The sequence below is a fragment of the Hetaerina americana genome, unplaced genomic scaffold (genome assembly GCF_022747635.1).
Source record: "Hetaerina americana unplaced genomic scaffold, ioHetAmer1.1.p SCAF_26, whole genome shotgun sequence".
Lineage (NCBI taxonomy): Eukaryota > Metazoa > Arthropoda > Insecta > Odonata > Calopterygidae > Hetaerina > Hetaerina americana.
Genome location: NW_027286830.1, coordinates 3818668 through 3837016, shown reverse-complemented (window position 1 = coordinate 3837016; position 18349 = coordinate 3818668). Strand labels below are relative to the sequence as shown.

The following is an 18349-nucleotide window of genomic DNA, read 5'->3' as shown; positions in this document are numbered from 1 at the left end:
ATGAATAGTTGTACCAAACTTTTGGCTACCGGATTCATAGAGCGAGGATAAATAGTTTAATATATCAATTAAGACCATTAAAAAAATGATGTACTCACAAGCAAAAGAATATGTTTGGACAAAATTCATGTATTATAAAATCAGACCATCGGACTGAAAAATTACCATTGTGAACGTCACAGGAGGCTGTAGAAAACATCAGTTCATCAAGTAGTCACAACAATCACCAAAATTACCTCAATGACCATAACCTCTTAGCATAAAATGCACCCTTTGTATACTGTGAAACTCCGTTCCAGGAAGTGCGTAAATCTTTCACAATTTGATATAATATGATTTCATTGCATGAACTTTCCGCTTGAAACAACTTGCTTTACATCTCCCCGTAATGGTAAAGCATACAATGATTATATAGCAAAGCACGTTTATTTTTCAAATAAAATAGACGCATGTAAATACAAATTTATAGCCAGTTGAGAAAAATCATCGACACCACATTCGCAGGCATAGAAATTTCCACATTAGCTGCGATAAAAAATGTTGAAAAAATTTGTTTTGAAACCACTCTCTTTTACAGAGAGTTATATTCAAGGACACCTTTTACGAAATAGATCATTTTCAAGAACTTCCAAAACAACTTGACGTGATGGAACTAGGTCCTGGCAATTTATAACTGTTCAAAAAAAATGTGCATAAGAAATGTTGCAAATGGCTCGGGATGACCAGGATAGGCGTGGCAGCGATTTAGTGCCTCAGGAAGGATTTCCTTCCTTCCAAAGGGAATCCAACTTTCCCTCCCTCGACCCCCATTACCTCGTAACTTCCCTTTCCCTACCGTGTTCCCCCATTTTTTTTAACATTCTGCCCACCCTCTTCTCTCCCCCTGGTCGCACGGACGGTACACCCACACCACCGTCAACCGGTCAATCTGTCGACTTGTCGGGTCTAATTCAAAAGTTCCATTCTCTCCCCACCCACAGCTGCACAAGCATTGGCCGAGAAGTTTTCCCTCCTCCAGGAGGACTGCGCCATCGCAAGGGATGCTGCTAACTTGGCAAGAGACAGGCTCGGCGAACTGAGGTCCCAAGTGGAGCAGTTCCGCAGACAGTGTCCATCCCGCGATCGACCCTTGTGCGACACTGTGGACCCTTCCGGCCTGGATGTCTCCGTCTCCAACTTCGAAAGGGTCAGTGGGAATAATTCGGCTCCTCAATCGACTAAAACCAGTTGCGTGGTTTAGTCCATTGAGGTAATTTTGGCAAAAAAACCAAACTCGAGACCCAATGAGCTATATATGCTCACCCGATCCTTAGTGGATGCAATTATTGAAGTCATGTTCACGACTGGGAAAAAATGTTGGCAAACAGGAAATATTCCTCAATTTCAGATAAAACAATAATATCACTGGTCGTCTCCCGTGAAAACAAATTCTCCCAGTTCTTAATATATAGTTCTTAACTAGTAATCAATAAAACCGTAACGAACTAGTGATTACGTCTCTGACCCAGTTTGACCAACAACAATCATGGCTTGATCGTAGGCTGTTTTGTTACTTGAAAATTGCTTTTGCATAAAAGTCCCCAATTATATTATTAAATTGATCTTGGACAAAATGTTAAGAAAATAAATAATGAATATAGAATTAGTAGCTAATGGCTGCGGCTTATTATTTTATCAACAGTTGGCATAAGGGTAAGGTTCCTATGGTTGTTATGTATAAATGTGTAAATATTTGCTTGTGTTTTCACATTACCCCGTGATTTGCCTCTGTTAAGTTGATCTCATATATATGCTTCCAATTAAAAATTATCTTACGATAGGAGCCATGACCATATTTAGAGGTATCTGCCTCATGGAGGCACGAAAGAATTCTTTACGTCCGAGTACGTTCGTAAGTAAGTACGAGTATGTGACGGTGTTACTTACGCCTAAATTAACCCACATCTCTAGTTGTTCATTAACTTTGAATTGGACGAGTACCGTCATTGAATGTGCAAGCAGACTTCTCAGCGCCCTTCATCCCAGGGTTGCCATGCTTCGTAGCATTCGACAAAATCAGAATGAGGGATTATCAGTCACGGGAGAAGGCTCCACTTCCCATGGCTGGTCCTGGTAATAATCCGAAGGCCTCCTTGAGCTCATTATCTCTCATGGACTTTTCCAACGATTTCTACTGCTTCTCTTGCTAGGAACTAATTAGTATTACTATCACATTATGCATATTTTTTCGTGCCGCAATACCATAAACAACCATTTGAGAACTCCGACCTTAATTGATTGGTAAAATAATAAGTGGATAAGAAATGTGTGACTAAAAGGCATTACCGGCCAATTTACAAAATAGCTATTTTTTAACCACAATGGAGGTTATTTACCATTCGTATATTCTTGCGTGGGATCATTAGGCAAGTTGCTGTCGAAGGTAATATATTATCACCTTAGCTTGGAGATATCTGCAAATATGTCACATGACATAATATGTCTGATTGCAACATGACTTCAAAATTTTTCCGCTCATTCAGTAAAAGTTGCAATGATGTATGCATGTATGTATATAATATAATTTATTTATTATTTATTTATATATAATGTATATATATATATTTATACATATATATTTTACTCATATCCATCTACTCATAATAGTGTTTGTTCTTCCCTATCAACTTAAAGAATTCCTTTTAAGCGTTGACTCTCCATACCTACGGTTTCCCAATGGAAGCTAAGACATGGAGCTCAAAGTTTCCACATCAAAAAGATTCTGGTTGCCGCCCTACTTGCTAGCTCTTTCTGTTTTTGTATTTTCTTTATTAAATAATTCTTTCGCTCAAAATAAAATTTTCATTTGGTTGTATTTGTTTTTCCCGAAGTTTCCTTCCCTTCGCCCTCAACTCTTATTTTTCTTTCTCTCTTACTCTTCTCCCACCACCTATAATACCCAACAACTCATTTTCGTCCTCTGACAAAATCATTTGCTAATCGCTTCCCGTGTATATACATCGGTAATTACTCACCATTTTCAATTAAGAAAAGTTTTCCACTTTCTTTCGCCTTCGCAAAAACGGCGCTCTTTATGCTCCTGTATAAATTGTGACAAATAAATTCAATGCTCTGTTTACAAGGTGTACATTAGCATTTCAAAGTTTCGTCTTTAATTAGCCCAAACGGGAGTCAAGAGTTTAGTGAAAACAATAATCATTCATAGGTTCTAGAATGTAAACTGCTTTGCGACTTTTCCATTATTTTATCCTTTAATTTCTCCCTCCCATTCAGGCATAAGATGAAAGCAACCATACTCTCTTTAAATATTGTGAAATATTCCTGGAGTTTCTCTCAAGAACACTTTTAACGGAAAGTAGAATTCTTTGAAGCCAAACGTTACAAAGTGCATATATTATATATATTTAATAATAATAATAATATAGGATCGTCGGATAAACTGGTATTTAAAGAGCTTGATAAAACTCAAAGAATATCCACCAAAACTTATAAAGAATTACCAAAAATCACAAAAAAAATGTTTTACTAGTTTATTAAAAAAATTATGAGAGTCCTCCTTTTAACTAAGTCAGAAAGGCATACTGACAATCTATCTCTTGGGTTCATCTTTATTCTTCGGACTGTTAAAAGTTAGGAAGAAATAGTGCTGGTAAAGGCGAAATCATTGTCTTAAACCCGGCGTGAGAAATCAGACCCGTCGTGGAGCAGCCGTAGTCAATAAAATAAAACTGGGGAATAGGGCAGTGAATATAGAGGAGATAACAATTTGAATATTATGATTTAAGATGAATTGAGACTCGACCAATTAATGGGTAATCAAGGGGTGCACACTAAAAAGTAGTAAGAGTGAGGAAAAAATATATTTTATATGATGAACTGCGGGAATACTGTTTGAAATGTTCTTCTTGAGAAGCACTTTATGGTGATGGGGAACTTGGATTCTGAGATTAGCGAGGGGAAAGATAGGCGGTAGATGGAAGAGTACAATTTAGCAAAAATTGAAAGTGGTGGAAAAAATCGAGTTTTCCATGAGAAAGGGAATAATAAGAACTAAATATTCTGACTCAAGAACTCCCAAATCTTTGGGAAAACAAAAAAAGAAAAGAGAAATACGGGAAAGTACGAGTAAATTAAAATATGGTTAGAAAAACGTTAGAAACGGCGTGATTAATTTGCAAAGCTCCCCGAGGTCGTTGCATATTTGGATCATTATTTATTAATATACCATCTATGCAAAATAACAAGGAAAGTTGGTTGTCAGTTGTTAGCGCACTGGGCTTCTGCCCAGAGGAGCCCTCCTCTGGGCTGGGTTCGATTTCGGGCCTTCGAGCTCCATGGGCGACCCAAAAATTGCCCACGGTTTGTTTTTTTGCCAGACCCGGGTATCGAACCTTTATACGAAGGCACAGGTGACACAGGGGAAGGAATCAGCTACCCCGATGTGTGAATTTCACTCGCCGTTGGGCTTAGTAGTAGGTGCGCTCAATTTCCACCGACAACCTGTATCTATCCAACCTTCAGGTTGATTAATGCGGTGGTGAAAACATTACTAAACTCCAATATGTCAAATGGCAAGATGAGTGTGAGAGTTGCATGCAGAAACCTTTAAGAGGACAAACGGAAACGAAAACTTTGAAGTCATGATAAACAATAAAAATGAAATACCTGGATACAAATTGAGAGAGAAATGTCTGAAATATAATAAGAAGGATAATAGAGCAGGCATACAGGAAATAATAGCAGAGCTAGGTAAATACAAAACTAATCAGAATTCTAGTTGGTGCAAAAGAGATGTTACGGAGCTTGAAAGAGCAAAGGAAATGGAAGAACAAGAATAGAAAGTCAACGAGAAGAATTCACTCAGAAGTAAATGAAAAAATCGTTTGAAAAACGAGGAAAGCTAAGGAATCACATTGGAAATAACATTCCATTGATATGGAGATGGAACCAGGACGGAAAAATGGAGGCGTATTAAGAAATGGTAAAATAATTTTGAAAGTCTAAACAAGGAAAAGCTCTTCAAATATAAAATATCAATTGATTATAATTAATTATTCACATTCGAACAAAATGCAAAAGAGATGAAAAGAATTCATGGAGAGCTTGATGAATATGTAAATCTTGAAATAAGAAAAGGACGGTGGAGTAAGACATTTCGTAAAAGGTAATTTTGAATAAATTACAACCCCACAAAATCACTCTATTGTTAAGATAAAAATGAAAGACCGTTTTTTAGATCATTCGACAGAACAATGTAGAATAACCCTGTTAGGAGTCCACAAGTTCACATTGCGCCAATTTTAATCCCCATTTTGAAAAAAAATAAAGCAAAAGCATGACTAAAAGCCATACGCGATAAGATGTGAATTTGTTTGAGCTCATAAAGAGGCAGGAGCGCGTTATATCATCGAAACAATTTAAACAATAATATAAAGGAATATGAAAGTTGAGATGTTGAAAGTAGATTAAAGGAAATGACGTTTAGAATGAACTAGGCTTTGATCATAGACGACGATAAATAATTGCTTTGAAAGCCCTCCTAAAACTACTTCTAATCCATAAGCTATGTTTAAAAGTAACTGTCAATAAAATAGTATTGAAATTTTGGAGCAAAGGAAGTGGCGAACAGGACATAAACTACGAAATAGAGGGTTCAGTACTAACTACGGCCAATCAAGTTAAATATATGGGGGTAGCCCTAACACTACGCGTTTCATGGGGAGCACATATGAGGACAATATGCGGATCCGCTTTAGAGAAACTCGGTTTCGTTAAACGGATGGTGGGGAAATGTAATGAGAAAGTTAAAGAGAGGTGTTGCTTTGTTCTAGACAGACCTCATTTGGAATATGCCGGAAGTATGTGGGATCATTGGGAGAAATGTTGGCAAAAAGATTTAGATAAAGACCGGAGAAAATCCGCCAGATTCGTTAAAAATTGTTATAATAAAAACACAAGAGTGACCTCTTCGGGGATTTAGGCTGGGAGCCACTTGAAATACGAAGAGAACAAGCGAGACTTTTAGAAAGACTCAGAACAAATTAGTTTAACGATGACACCAAAGGAACTATTATGGCCCCACACTACTTAGTTAGATCAGACCACAAAGATAAAATATGGGAGATAGATTTCAGTATATGTTCATAGATACAAATACTCATTCTTTCCCCGAACAATCAGGAATCATAATAGTAAGACTCGGAAGTCACTTTCGAAATGTTAAAAACATTTAATGTATAAGTCGGAACAAAATCAAGCATTGCAAAGACATCAGGTGCATGTGTATGTTATTTGGTAGTTTTTGTGTTTGCATTTGTGTGTGGTGTAAGTGTTTTTGTATGAATGTATACCATGTTTTGTTAGTGGACTGCATACATTTGTGGCTTTTGCATGCGGTTTTTTTTCTTTCTTAGTTGCGGGTGGTGTCCTAACCCCCCCCGCCACACGCCCTTGCGGCGGCTTGCGGGATATTACGTAGATGTAGATGGGACGTTAATAAAATGGCGGATAGGGTGACCAATTATGGGATGGATATTGATGTTAGCAAATGCAAATCCATCACTTTTATGAACAAGGTAAATGGAACCAAAAGGGACTACAAATTCTCGGAAAATGCCACCTCCTAGAAGTGATACACCTGTAGTTGTAAATTCCTAGGTGTACATTTTAACCAAGGATTTGGGGTGGGGGCTAAACGTGGAATACATGGTTAAGAAAGCTTTCAAAACTCTGTATTGGGTGATGAGAAACCTCAAAGGGAGTATTAGAGCAACTAAGGAAAAGGCGTATAAGACCCTGCCTGATAAGACCAGTTTTAGAGAACTCATCACTTGTATGGGACCCGCACGCATAAGGACATACCACAAAACTGGAGAAGGTACAAAGAAAGGCTGCCAGATATGTACTGAAGAATCATAGGAGGATGGAGAGTGTGACACAAATGTTAAAAACGCTGGGCTGGGAATATTTACATAGTAGAAGAAAAATAAGCAGACTTTTTGCAATGTTCCGCATTCTGAAGGAAGAGAAAGCTTGGGCAGAACTAAGGAAAGATGCGGGAAATCCAAATTTTATAGGAAGGAATTATTACAAATTCAAGGCAAAATGCTGGGCACAAAGAACAAACAAAAACAGTTTATTTCCTAATTTGATTGGAACAGTATACCAGCAAAACTATTCAAGCCATTTCCTAGCAGGGTACATACTTTTAAGAAAAGATGTGAACAATTTATATAAAAATTTGATTGATGTGTTGAGTAAAATTGTTAGTAACAGCTTAGTTTTCATTTTTTCTTGTTAATTGGGAAACGGATGTTAATGAGATGGGGATTTTCTTTTTTTGTGTTAGAGACTGTTGCTTGGAAGTTTCCTTTAAGTGTATTTTTTTCTGACTGATTTTATTTATTATCTCATATGATATTGATTGGATGTGATATGTCATGTTATTTTTCCAAGGCAAGTTTGATTGTAATACTTGGGACTTGTGTGACACCTGGCATTGTCTATTTGAACATGTGAGTTTTAACAATAATAATAAATATGGAGATGAAGATGGGCTTGTAGAGCAGGACGTTGGGTTATATTTTGTTATGAGAAACAAAATGTTAACTTAGTACTTGTGTTCCTCCAAAACCGGTAGATTACCTAATAAAAAAACCTGCATCCCGATATTGCCATGGCTACAACGGTTGTATCATGAACCTAGTGCCAATTGACACACGTCCACGATATTTTGCCCTGAATCATCAAATAGCTCCAACAGTTCAAGATAAAAGTTCGTTTTTACAGATATCTTTAAGATAAAAAACGTAATAAATACCCTCTGAATTAAATATATTGAAATTAGAGCAGAACATGCAGCCGAAAATAATGAAAATCGTTTTTCTCGTGAATTTTGAACTGATCAAATTATATCAAATAAGCTTCAAAATTCCAAAAATATCAGCAGTGAAAAATAAAATTCAAAAGAGAATGGTCAATTTACCGTAAACCGTTAGGAGGTTTACAATGGGAAAAAAGTTGCCTTTCACTCGGTTGGTTGTAGTGCGTGACGTTGATATAGGAAATGGTTCATATGGCATAAAAGAAGGCTTTTATTACTTCATTAGCTGTACTAGTTTCATAACTTTAATTTTAATGAACTCTATGGCATAATTAGCCTCTCAATGAATTAATGAAATATCATTAACGTTTATATTAATTTATTAGTTTTTATTCGAAATTTCCGGAATACAGTAACATTTTATTCATGGATAAAAGTTAACGATAAATGTTTCAAATATGCGACTATTGAAAAATGTATCCCTCTTACCGATGCAACAGCTAATATACCGTCGGCAAAGTATTAGCTATATGTTTACAAAAACTAATAAACTATGTATCTAAATAGTTGGCTATGACCTATGTACCACGAACTAACTAATTTACATGCATACTATTTAAGTGAAAAATGAATTATATGGTGAACTTTCTACTGAAAAGATTGAAAAACTTACAAATTTTCCGGCATAGAAGTCTCTGCAACGAACACATCTCGGTCAGTGAGGAGAAACGTCGTTCAAACCTAGGTGCGCTTGCCGAAATGCCTGCTGGGAGAAGCGAAGAACGATAATGTTATTGGTCTAATTCGAAATGTTGCAAAAAATCAGTTTATATTTTAAGAGTAAAAACTCTTCAACAAAATAACAGTTATAATTTACGAAATCTATTTTTAACTTATATTGATGAATGCTTCATATTGAATCATAACGTCACATCTTTGGCGAATTGTAGAATGAGTTTCCTATTTACCGTAAAGAAAAGCTAGACATTAGCTTATATGCTATTTACCTTTCGACTTATCTACACATGGGTAGCTATAGTAGTGATTACGTATTCCCCTGAAAAATTGTACATTTTTTGAAGAAATTTTTCCTAGTAGAATTTTAACTGAAACCTTTATTGCAACGTAACAGTCATCATTGAGGTCCTAAATCTCAAGTTTCGCGACTGAAGTGCATCAGGAAAAACCTTCCGCATGGACCATGATAGACGTAACAATCGTCGTTCCTTTTCCACAATAATTGTGTGACTGCTTTCATTGTTTATTTCTCTTTCTATATGGTGTTCATATATGCATACATCAGGGAATACATGATCAGGAAATTTACCTTTCACTCTCTCTCTTTGACAGTGAACTAATCGGGGATATTCTCTTTAATGGAGCATTAAAAGTCCTGCACTTATTGCGATAGTATAACTTATTAAAGGTGGAATCTGCAATAGGTGAAAAATTGTGAGCTATAGAAATATTTGTCCTGTAATGTGATATAATAGTGTTTTAGTACCTCCCTCTTGGAAGTAGATCCTGCTCTGTATGGATGACAAGCGATTTCATAGAGTACCCATTTGGCATATAGTAAGTTGCTTTGGCATCTGTAAAGAACAGAGTAAATAGGGAAAACAAATTTTTCCAGTAATTTATTAAGGTTTTGAGTTAATCGTAAAGTTCATGCACAAATTATGGTTTATCCTCATTTGCTCTAAAAGTCTCATTCTACTATCACATTTAATGATAGCATTCTAGTATCACATTCAACATGATAGTATTGTGAACTTAGAGAATGTTTTAGGAATCACCTTGAACTATGAAAGGTGAATTGATTAGGTACATTGAATATGTCCTGACATATTTAATGTTTTTACCTTCATCTCATTACTCAATCTCATACCAATGTTCTCTTTTGTCTCATTTTTACAACATATTAAGTAGCTCGCAAATGATCGGAGGCTGCTAAAATTTTTAGAGCTACGTGGAGATAATCTCACAGAGCTGGCAACAGAAGCACGCAGTGAGTTTCACCTGATTCCTCGGCACATGGAAACTGTGACCAGGCATGCAAGATATGGTATGTGAATATTTAAATGCATCACATTTTTAAAATCAGCAAATAGAAGAAGCAGTTATGAAAACATAATTCCAGTTGACACTATAAAAGTTGATTCAGAACTTAACAGTGAAGACATAATTCATGAAAACAGTATAGCATGCAAGCTATATGTACCTATAAGTGCCATTTTATTATTTTTTATGTAACTCGAAGGCCTTTTTAATGGATATAAGAGTGCCGCTGCTTAAGCTATGGCAACACCTAAATAATTCAGTGTCAACTGAGTGAAAATATCTAGCTACCTTTTTACTATCATGTAAAGTCAAGCATCACCTACTTAGGAATCATTTTAATGCTTGATTTATAATTTTATAAAGGTATTAAAAGGGAGCTGAATGAAAGAAGAATGGATATTGAAGATGCATCACGGATTTTGCAGAATGTTGCTAAAGATATATCTATTATAGTGGACAAAGCTCGTGGTAAAACCCTTCGTCTGGTGCAGAATGTTTCTGAAGTTGAATATTGGCGCTGGATCACTGGAATTGGTATGATTTCATCTACATTTCTGTAAACTCCTATTAAAAGATATTGAAAAAATTAATGAAATAGATTCAATTAGTCCATTTCATTTAGATTCATCAGATCCAAGTGGCATTGTACTAAAATGAAGCTGTAAATAAAAGTTGAGATTCATAGTCAAAATTTTTTTACATTTGGGCCTTTATACTGGTATATTGTAAAAATTTGCTCCAAGTTTAAATGAAATTAGGAAATAATGAAATGAAGTGTAAAAGAAATGTAATGTGGATCAGTGAGACATGAATTGTGTGGCACCCTAAATAGCGGCACTCACTTCTTGCAATAGCCTCAGCCTCAAAATATACAGTTTAGTTTTTATTGAACATTGTCAGGTCGAATCTCATAGTTGCATATTTTTCTATATTAAAAAAACTTTGAAAGGGAATGAAATATAATAACTCATGTATTTCACATTCTGAAAATATTTTTCAGTGCCAGTGGAAAATTAAAAATGCTAACTGATGTTGTGTTTCTTCAGGGATTACACATTAACTTTTGTTCTGAGGAAACCTGTGACAAAAGAAAGAATTTCAGACTTCCCAAAAATTATTTAGCATTATGGAGATCTATAATGTTTGCATACCTAGCTATCAATAATACAATTTTATATATGTACTATCAAAACATATGTGGTTTAAAATTGAGCTTATTCATCTGGGAACTTCCTTCTCTCACTATGACGCTATTGTATATGTATTTGGTAAACAGAGGATATTTTTCCTTCAGAACAACAAGCCTAACTTCAAAATCTATGGGAAAGATCACAATAGTTACACTTCTTTTAAGAGTTGAGGTGGTTTTGATAAGATGTGAACTTGTATTGCGAGATAATTTCTTTTGTTAATTTTAACTGTGCATTGGTTAACGTCTTCTTGAAAAATTAATGATGGTACAGAGAAAGGAACTAATGTTACCTACACTGAAGTGTGTATTTCACTTGCCATTGGGCTTAGCATAATGTGGGCTCAATTTTCACCTATCAATCTAACCTTCAGGTTAATAACTTGGCTTGTTGGAATAGTCTTGCAGAAACCATGAACTCCCTCACCTCATAATTAATTTTGAAAAAGTGGCTCATAAAGTGTGCTTTCAGGTTGTGCTGTTGCATTTCTGGTGATCTGGCTTTTGATTCTTGCTGGAGTCAGTTGTGGCTGTTGTGGAGCTGAGAGCAAAGCCAGTCCAACCTTATTAATGTGAGTACAACAGAATGAAATTTGATAATTTTTTACAGAAAATTCATTTCGTCGTAGAAAAAACTGGAAACAGCATGTGAACAATTTTATGATACATGTACTAAGAAAAATGGTGCCAAATCAAACAATTTCTTTCTACCAGTTAAATTTGGGAACTTTGGGAAGTCTATGAATTACTGGACACATCCTCATCACATCATTTTTTGTAGCATCCTCTCCATCATTAGCTTTTCCCTCGGCTCTGATGACCTCTTTCTCTACCACACTATAACTCCCTGCATTACCAGAGACTACATCATCATTGTTTATTGTATCATCTCCTGGATATTTATCCATCAAATGTTCTGTTTACTGAGAAATACATGTTAGGTTCAAGAGTTACGCCTGTAGTCATTTTCAATTTACTTAGGAATATTTCTACTGAAACATGTTTTCAAAGAAAACATTATCCTTCACTTTTTTTTGCTTCCTCAGGTTTTATGGGTCAACAAACCTATATGCAACAAAATAAGCAGCAAAAATATATCTTTTATTGTTTGAGCTAAGCTTCTTCCTTGTTTCAATTGGTAAATCTACTTAGAATACACGCCAAAAACTTTCAAGTGACTTAATTCAGACCGTTGACTCTTAATTTATATTCTCTTTCTTTTCACTATCAGTCTTGATGTGATCTCAAAATTCTTCCTGAGTTAGTAATAACTTCTTTTTGGAAATTTCCAATTTCAATAATTAACAGTACCTTTAAGTTTCTTCATAGTTAATGTGCTATTGGGTGTAGATGCTCTCATGTCGAACTAGCATGGTTCCTTCAAAGTTAAACATGTTAAAAAATATAGGAAGTGATACAATCTTCTGTGCTATTAAGGCTGGTTAATACTTTCATTGCCAGTGAAATGTTGACAAGGCTGATTATGAAACTTAATCTTTGTTATTTGCATTTCAGATTAATGTCATGGAAATACATACGTTACTGTTTTTCATTAGCACAGACTAACCTATCTGCCTTTTAATTCATACGCTAGGATGTTACACTTTAGTCATGCACATCAAATAGATATGATTGTGGATGGTCAGTTTCATCATAAAAAGTCAAAATCAAACTTTCCCAGGTAAACACTAAGTTAGGTAAATGAATCCCTACAGTAAGAACAGTGGAATGAATTACAAATTAATCATATGTTGTTTGTAAAACCCAGACTAATGCAATCATTAGCATAAAAAATCCTATTGAGGAAGTAGTTTTTCATGATGAACTGGAAACTAGACTCACCAATTCAATAAAATAAGTGTCTTTAGCTTGTGTACCTGTTCTAAATCCTTTCCAGTTGGTACTCTCATAAATATCACCTTACTATCATATTGCATTATTTAGCTTCCCTCCCGATGCTAAAATCAGGATGAAATTAACCATAATACTCTTATTTTATCTTCCATTTTTCTGAGCGATCAGTGATGGCTCATCCAGGATTTCAACCTGAGAGACTAAATATTCAAAACCTTGGTTCGTCAGGCATGTGACATAGAACATGGTCATAAAGACACACAGAATAGAATTAGAACAAAATTGCACAGAAAAATACACTTCAATAATGTAGCAGTCAGTCCCAATTAAAATTCAGAAAAATACACTGAAATGCTACAGATGGATCCTTTCACATAATACAACTGTTAATCATAAATTATTGATCATAAGCTCATCCACACTGTAATAGAACTTGATTAGAAGCAGCTTCTTAAGTTCAGTTTTAAGCATATTTGCCATGTGTTTTTAAAATATTTTTTGGAAATATGTGTTAAATAAGTTAAGGTGAGTGATGGTGATTTTTCTTAGATAGAAGACTGCTGAATTGTATGATATATAATGTCTCTCCCACAAATGAAATAACAAAGTGCAAATGAGTTAGGCAAAAATGAACCTGGATTTTTTTACTGGTAATGCACAGTAATAACTATATACGTTTGAATGGTAGAGTCATCATTTTGAATTCAAGGAACAGTGGCCTTCCAGAAGTTTAGTGGGATACCATAACTTTCAAAGACCTAATTTGCATGGGAAAGAACTTTGCCACAGCCATGTGTTTCCCCAAAAGATGGCATTTTACTAATATGAATGGATTTTGGCATAATATACATATTGGTTTCAAGACATCTACATAAATAGTTGGAACAAGTTTACAAATCATGAAGGGTCATTATATTGATCATATCCACTCTGTGAAATTGCCAGTCAAGAGTAGTTGTAAGTGTCTATCCCAAACATTTTTGGAACTAGATTTTTTTTTGATTGATTAGTTTCAGAGACGATGGGAATTAGAGGACCAATTTTACTAAGGAAATTCAGAAAACCGGTTTTATATTCATTCAGGAGTTAAGTTGGCTGACAGAACATGAGGCTAACTTCAAAGGGTGTGGTAGCATCATTTCTAGGAATTGCCTAAATATGGTGCTTTTCTTTTTTTAATGTAGCCTTTAAGAGAGTTCTCATAAATTTAAATGAGGTTTTTATTATTTCATATTTGCATAGCAAAGATACGAAAACTACACCTGGACCTTGATTAAAATCCTTAATTTTGCAGTGGTGTGATTCTGGGAAGTGTGATTTCAATTGTGCTGTGGGTAGTTGCACTGACAGCACTAATGGTTGGGGGCCATGGTCAGGTGTTCATATGCCGCCCATTATATGAGGAGCCTGATTATGTGGCATTGACACGTCTTCTAGACTCACCAGGTGCTGTTATCAAAGTCAGAGACAGTGGAGGAAGTGGAGGGTTCTTCTCCAGTTTGCTGTATGGAAATAGCACCCTTGATGTCCCCCTCCGCAGAGTATTAAGGTTTGTTTCATATCCATTAAAAAAATCTGATTTCCCTAAATGAAAGATGAACACTTAGTGACCCAAGTAAAATGTGCACTGTATTTATGACTTCCTAAAAAAATAATTGTTTCTTTGAATCATGTTAGCCTTTATGCATAGTCCTTGTTGGAGAAAATTACTGTCAAGTATTATAGGCATTCTCCTGTTCCTTATTCTAAATAGATGAGTAATATTACCCAGAAAAATTCTAATACTGTTTCAAATATTTATTGGCCTAAAATTCTTGAATATTTGAGTGTATCCCAGTTATGATTCATAAAGGTGGAAAGCTAATTTTCAACAAAGTTATCTACTTCTTTCTATCATTTAAACTTCATAATTCTCTACCAAAAAATTTTTAATGCGTTGCATGAACTTATTATAATACTCTGGGAATATTAAAAATCAGACATTTTTGGGGGATGACATTTGCCATTAAACTCTTTGTATCATAATCATACTTAAATTTAGCTCAAAAGCTTATGTGTATTCCCCTTTTACTTATCAAGGGAGTGTAGAGGGAATCGAGCAACGTATCCTGCTTTCCAGCTTCACCAAGTATTTAATGCTGAAGAGGAGACCGACCATTATGAGTGGAGGAAGTTTAGGAATCAAGTAGACCGTTTGGATGTTAATTTGACTGACATCCAAATCCTCAGTCCTGAACTACAGTCAAGGCTAAACCTAGTCCTTGATGCAACTATGTTAAACCTCACAGAATTCAGAGTGAAGGTAAGTATTTAAAGAGAAAACATTTGGTCAAGTTGCCTTGATTGCCAACATCAATAGGATTTTAAAATATTGATATTGTGTTGTGTAACTTAAATTTTTAGCTCTAATAACCTACATATGATTCAGAAAAATGATTTTAAAAACTACTTTTCAACTCAATCTCTTTCTATTTTCCAGCTAACTGGACCTGTGACCATGAAGGACATGTCATCATTTGCCAATCAGCTAGAAAATGTGGCAAATCAAATCCAAGATATGGGCACAGCTTCACGCTTGGAAACTTTGGCCTCACGAGCAAAAAGACTGGTGGCCAGTAATATACATGTTCTGGAGAGACAAAAGGTATTGTGCTTATTTTAGCCATTGCAGCTGTGTGCACTAGAATATTTGTGGTCCTGATGTAGCTTTCTATTTAAGGTTAAGTTATTTTGTAAGGTTTACTGGTATATATTTTCATTAAAGCCAATGAACATGATTTCACAATACATATATTTCTCATATTTACGAAGTATTTTACTTATCATGGCCATTCTGTTTATCAAGACACAAAAATTCTTGGGGTCTTAATGTTTTGAAATGAATGCAGAGCTCTGTTTACAGTTGAGTTAATCTGTAAAATCTGCAAACACCTAGTTTCATTAAAACCTGTAAACATGATTTCATATGTGCTTAAAAAATGCCATATGTGCATATAAAATATCATATGTGTACATATCCTTCATATGTACATATATGACATGTATTTATTGAAACATAGAAAGAGCTTGCCAATGATAAACATATAGCTACTGTTTTTTTAAGACTCAGCCTCTAATTACAAAAAATCTGTGGGTGGCAAAATTAAAGCAGCTTCTCTGATTTCCCTTCCCTCAACACCAAGGTAATGGACCACCCCAACCTAATCAATCTAATCAAACCATGGAAGAACCAAGGAATAACTTGTAAAAGCCTTGTAAATGGTGTCTTCAGTCACATAAAAAATGTGGAACTGGCAGTAGGGTAGATAATATACAGGTATAAAAGGTAAAATCTGTTACTATAAATCAACTTAAAGTTAATCAGGGAAACTTTCAGGGGGGAGGGACTTAAAAAAGGAGTTGGGATATGCCTCTCAAGTGTTTTCATGGAAATTCTTGAACTAGTCTTTTTTCTATGCAATTGTGCTGCAGTTGATATCACACTCCTCCTAAACAAATCATTATATCAATAATGAGTATCACATTTTCTCAATACTCAGTCATCTACATAAAATGTCTAACCATTTTATTCAGCCGCTTAAATTTAGTCAGACTTATCAATAGTTTTTCAAATGATAAGAAAGAAGATTTCTTCATAGAATATTGCTTTAATTCAAATAATTGAAATGGTGAAATATTAAGTGTACGTCATCTCTAACTTTTTTCCTTTCATACATAAGTACTTGGAGTCACTGTATCAGATGCTACATGATTTCTTGATAGTAGATAATTTGCAAAATATTTGCTGTCGTTAATTGGCACAAAATATACGATGATAGACTGTCACTATGTCCTAGGAACAACAATTGGTGTAAATGGTCAAGATCATGATCTTTGGTGAGGAGGGAAATTGTAGAAATATGCATCTGCAAAAAATAAAGATTTAAAATTAAATCATATGCATACAATCTATTCTTTTCTCATGTGAAGTTTAATAGAGCTATTGTTGAATACATGTATCCTTATGTTAGATTTGTGAGTATATGACATGCAATTTTTTAATCATCAGTGTATAATGTATCGGTAGGCAGGTAAAAGGGAATATAAATCCATAAAAAATAAATCTATTTAGAAAAACTGATTAATTTGTTTTCCTAGGAAGACATAGTGTATCAACTAACTATGCTTGAAGTGCAATTGTTGCCACTGCAACGTCAAGTGAACCAGTCTTTATCTCATCTAAAAACCATTCAGTACTATATCAATAATCAAGGATCAGCTATAGCTCAACAGGTAAATAATAATATTATTATTTAATATAATCTAGCTACCATATTTCAGTAATGCTTATATTAAAAGTACATATGTTTAAAAATTTAATGTGCATCATAAAAATTACTATTTTCATCATGAAAATATTTAATTTGAAAAACAGAAAGCAAAAGAATACATGGAACGCATTGTTGGATATATGGACCAATATCGAGACCATGTTACTGATGGAGTGCAACGAGAGGTTGCAAATTGTCGCCCATTGTGGGATATTTATCATGCCACTCGTCTCCTGCTCTGCCGTCATATAATTGATCCATTGGTGAGTAGCCAATCCATTTCACCCGACAGCTGCATCATTTTGGAATATTTAATTTTCAATGGAACAACCGTAAAGTGAATGACAATTTTTCGTGGATTTATTAGTCACATACTACTACATACCACCTCTGCCATCTTCTGGGAACTTTTTCTTGCTTACACCCTAATGTGCAGGAAACAAGCATAGGAATAGGAGGAGTCATGTATGAGGCTTGGAAGGGGAAGGATATTTACTCTGAGGTACTTACAGACCAGACAGCAGAAAATTGGAGCCATAGACACAAGTAGAATTTATAGAGAACCAGTGGGGCTTCTTCTATGGGGGTTTGTATGGGGTGGACAGGATCAATAGCAGACTCATCCATAGCATTAGGCATTGGAAAACAAGTTTTCTTGTAACTCTGTATGGTGAACATAGGAGGGCTTCATGTGGAAGGCTGCATGTGGTCACCATGAACCCCATTAAATAAAATATCAGGGTATATGGGAGAGAAAGGTGTTGGCTTGGAAAGGCAAAAGACACAAGGGACCCAGGTTTATTGACTTATCCTTGGTCATTGCCACATCAGAGGTGAAATAAAGCATGAGTAGAAAAGAAAGAGTTAATTAAACCAGGGGAAAATGTTGGAATAAATTCATGGCAACTGGAATGAAAACAATCTTTCATTATACTGGTAATAGGAGAATCATCTAGAGTTTGGCTCATCTAAATATATTCCAGTGCATTTATTTCAAAAGAGTTTATAAGAGCATGTGAACTAATCGGTTCAACTTTGTTTTTATGGATGAAGTCATAGTACACATTTTGCAACTGGGCAGTGGGATCAGCATTTCTGAAAAACCTTGGGCAT

General features: G+C 35.1%; 1 protein-coding gene across 1 annotated transcript in view; it reads left to right on the top strand.

The window, feature by feature from the left end:
* Positions 1 to 18349, top strand: part of LOC139689603 (prominin-1-A-like) — a 42938-nt gene that overhangs the window by 19452 nt on the left and 5137 nt on the right. The window contains exons 7-15 of the mRNA XM_071586769.1: positions 981 to 1186; positions 9752 to 9887; positions 10247 to 10417; positions 11545 to 11644; positions 14221 to 14475; positions 15006 to 15228; positions 15406 to 15570; positions 17064 to 17198; positions 17341 to 17499. Of these exons, the coding sequence (XP_071442870.1) occupies positions 981 to 1186; positions 9752 to 9887; positions 10247 to 10417; positions 11545 to 11644; positions 14221 to 14475; positions 15006 to 15228; positions 15406 to 15570; positions 17064 to 17198; positions 17341 to 17499 (1550 nt within the window). The remainder of the gene's footprint in view (positions 1 to 980; positions 1187 to 9751; positions 9888 to 10246; positions 10418 to 11544; positions 11645 to 14220; positions 14476 to 15005; positions 15229 to 15405; positions 15571 to 17063; positions 17199 to 17340; positions 17500 to 18349) is intronic.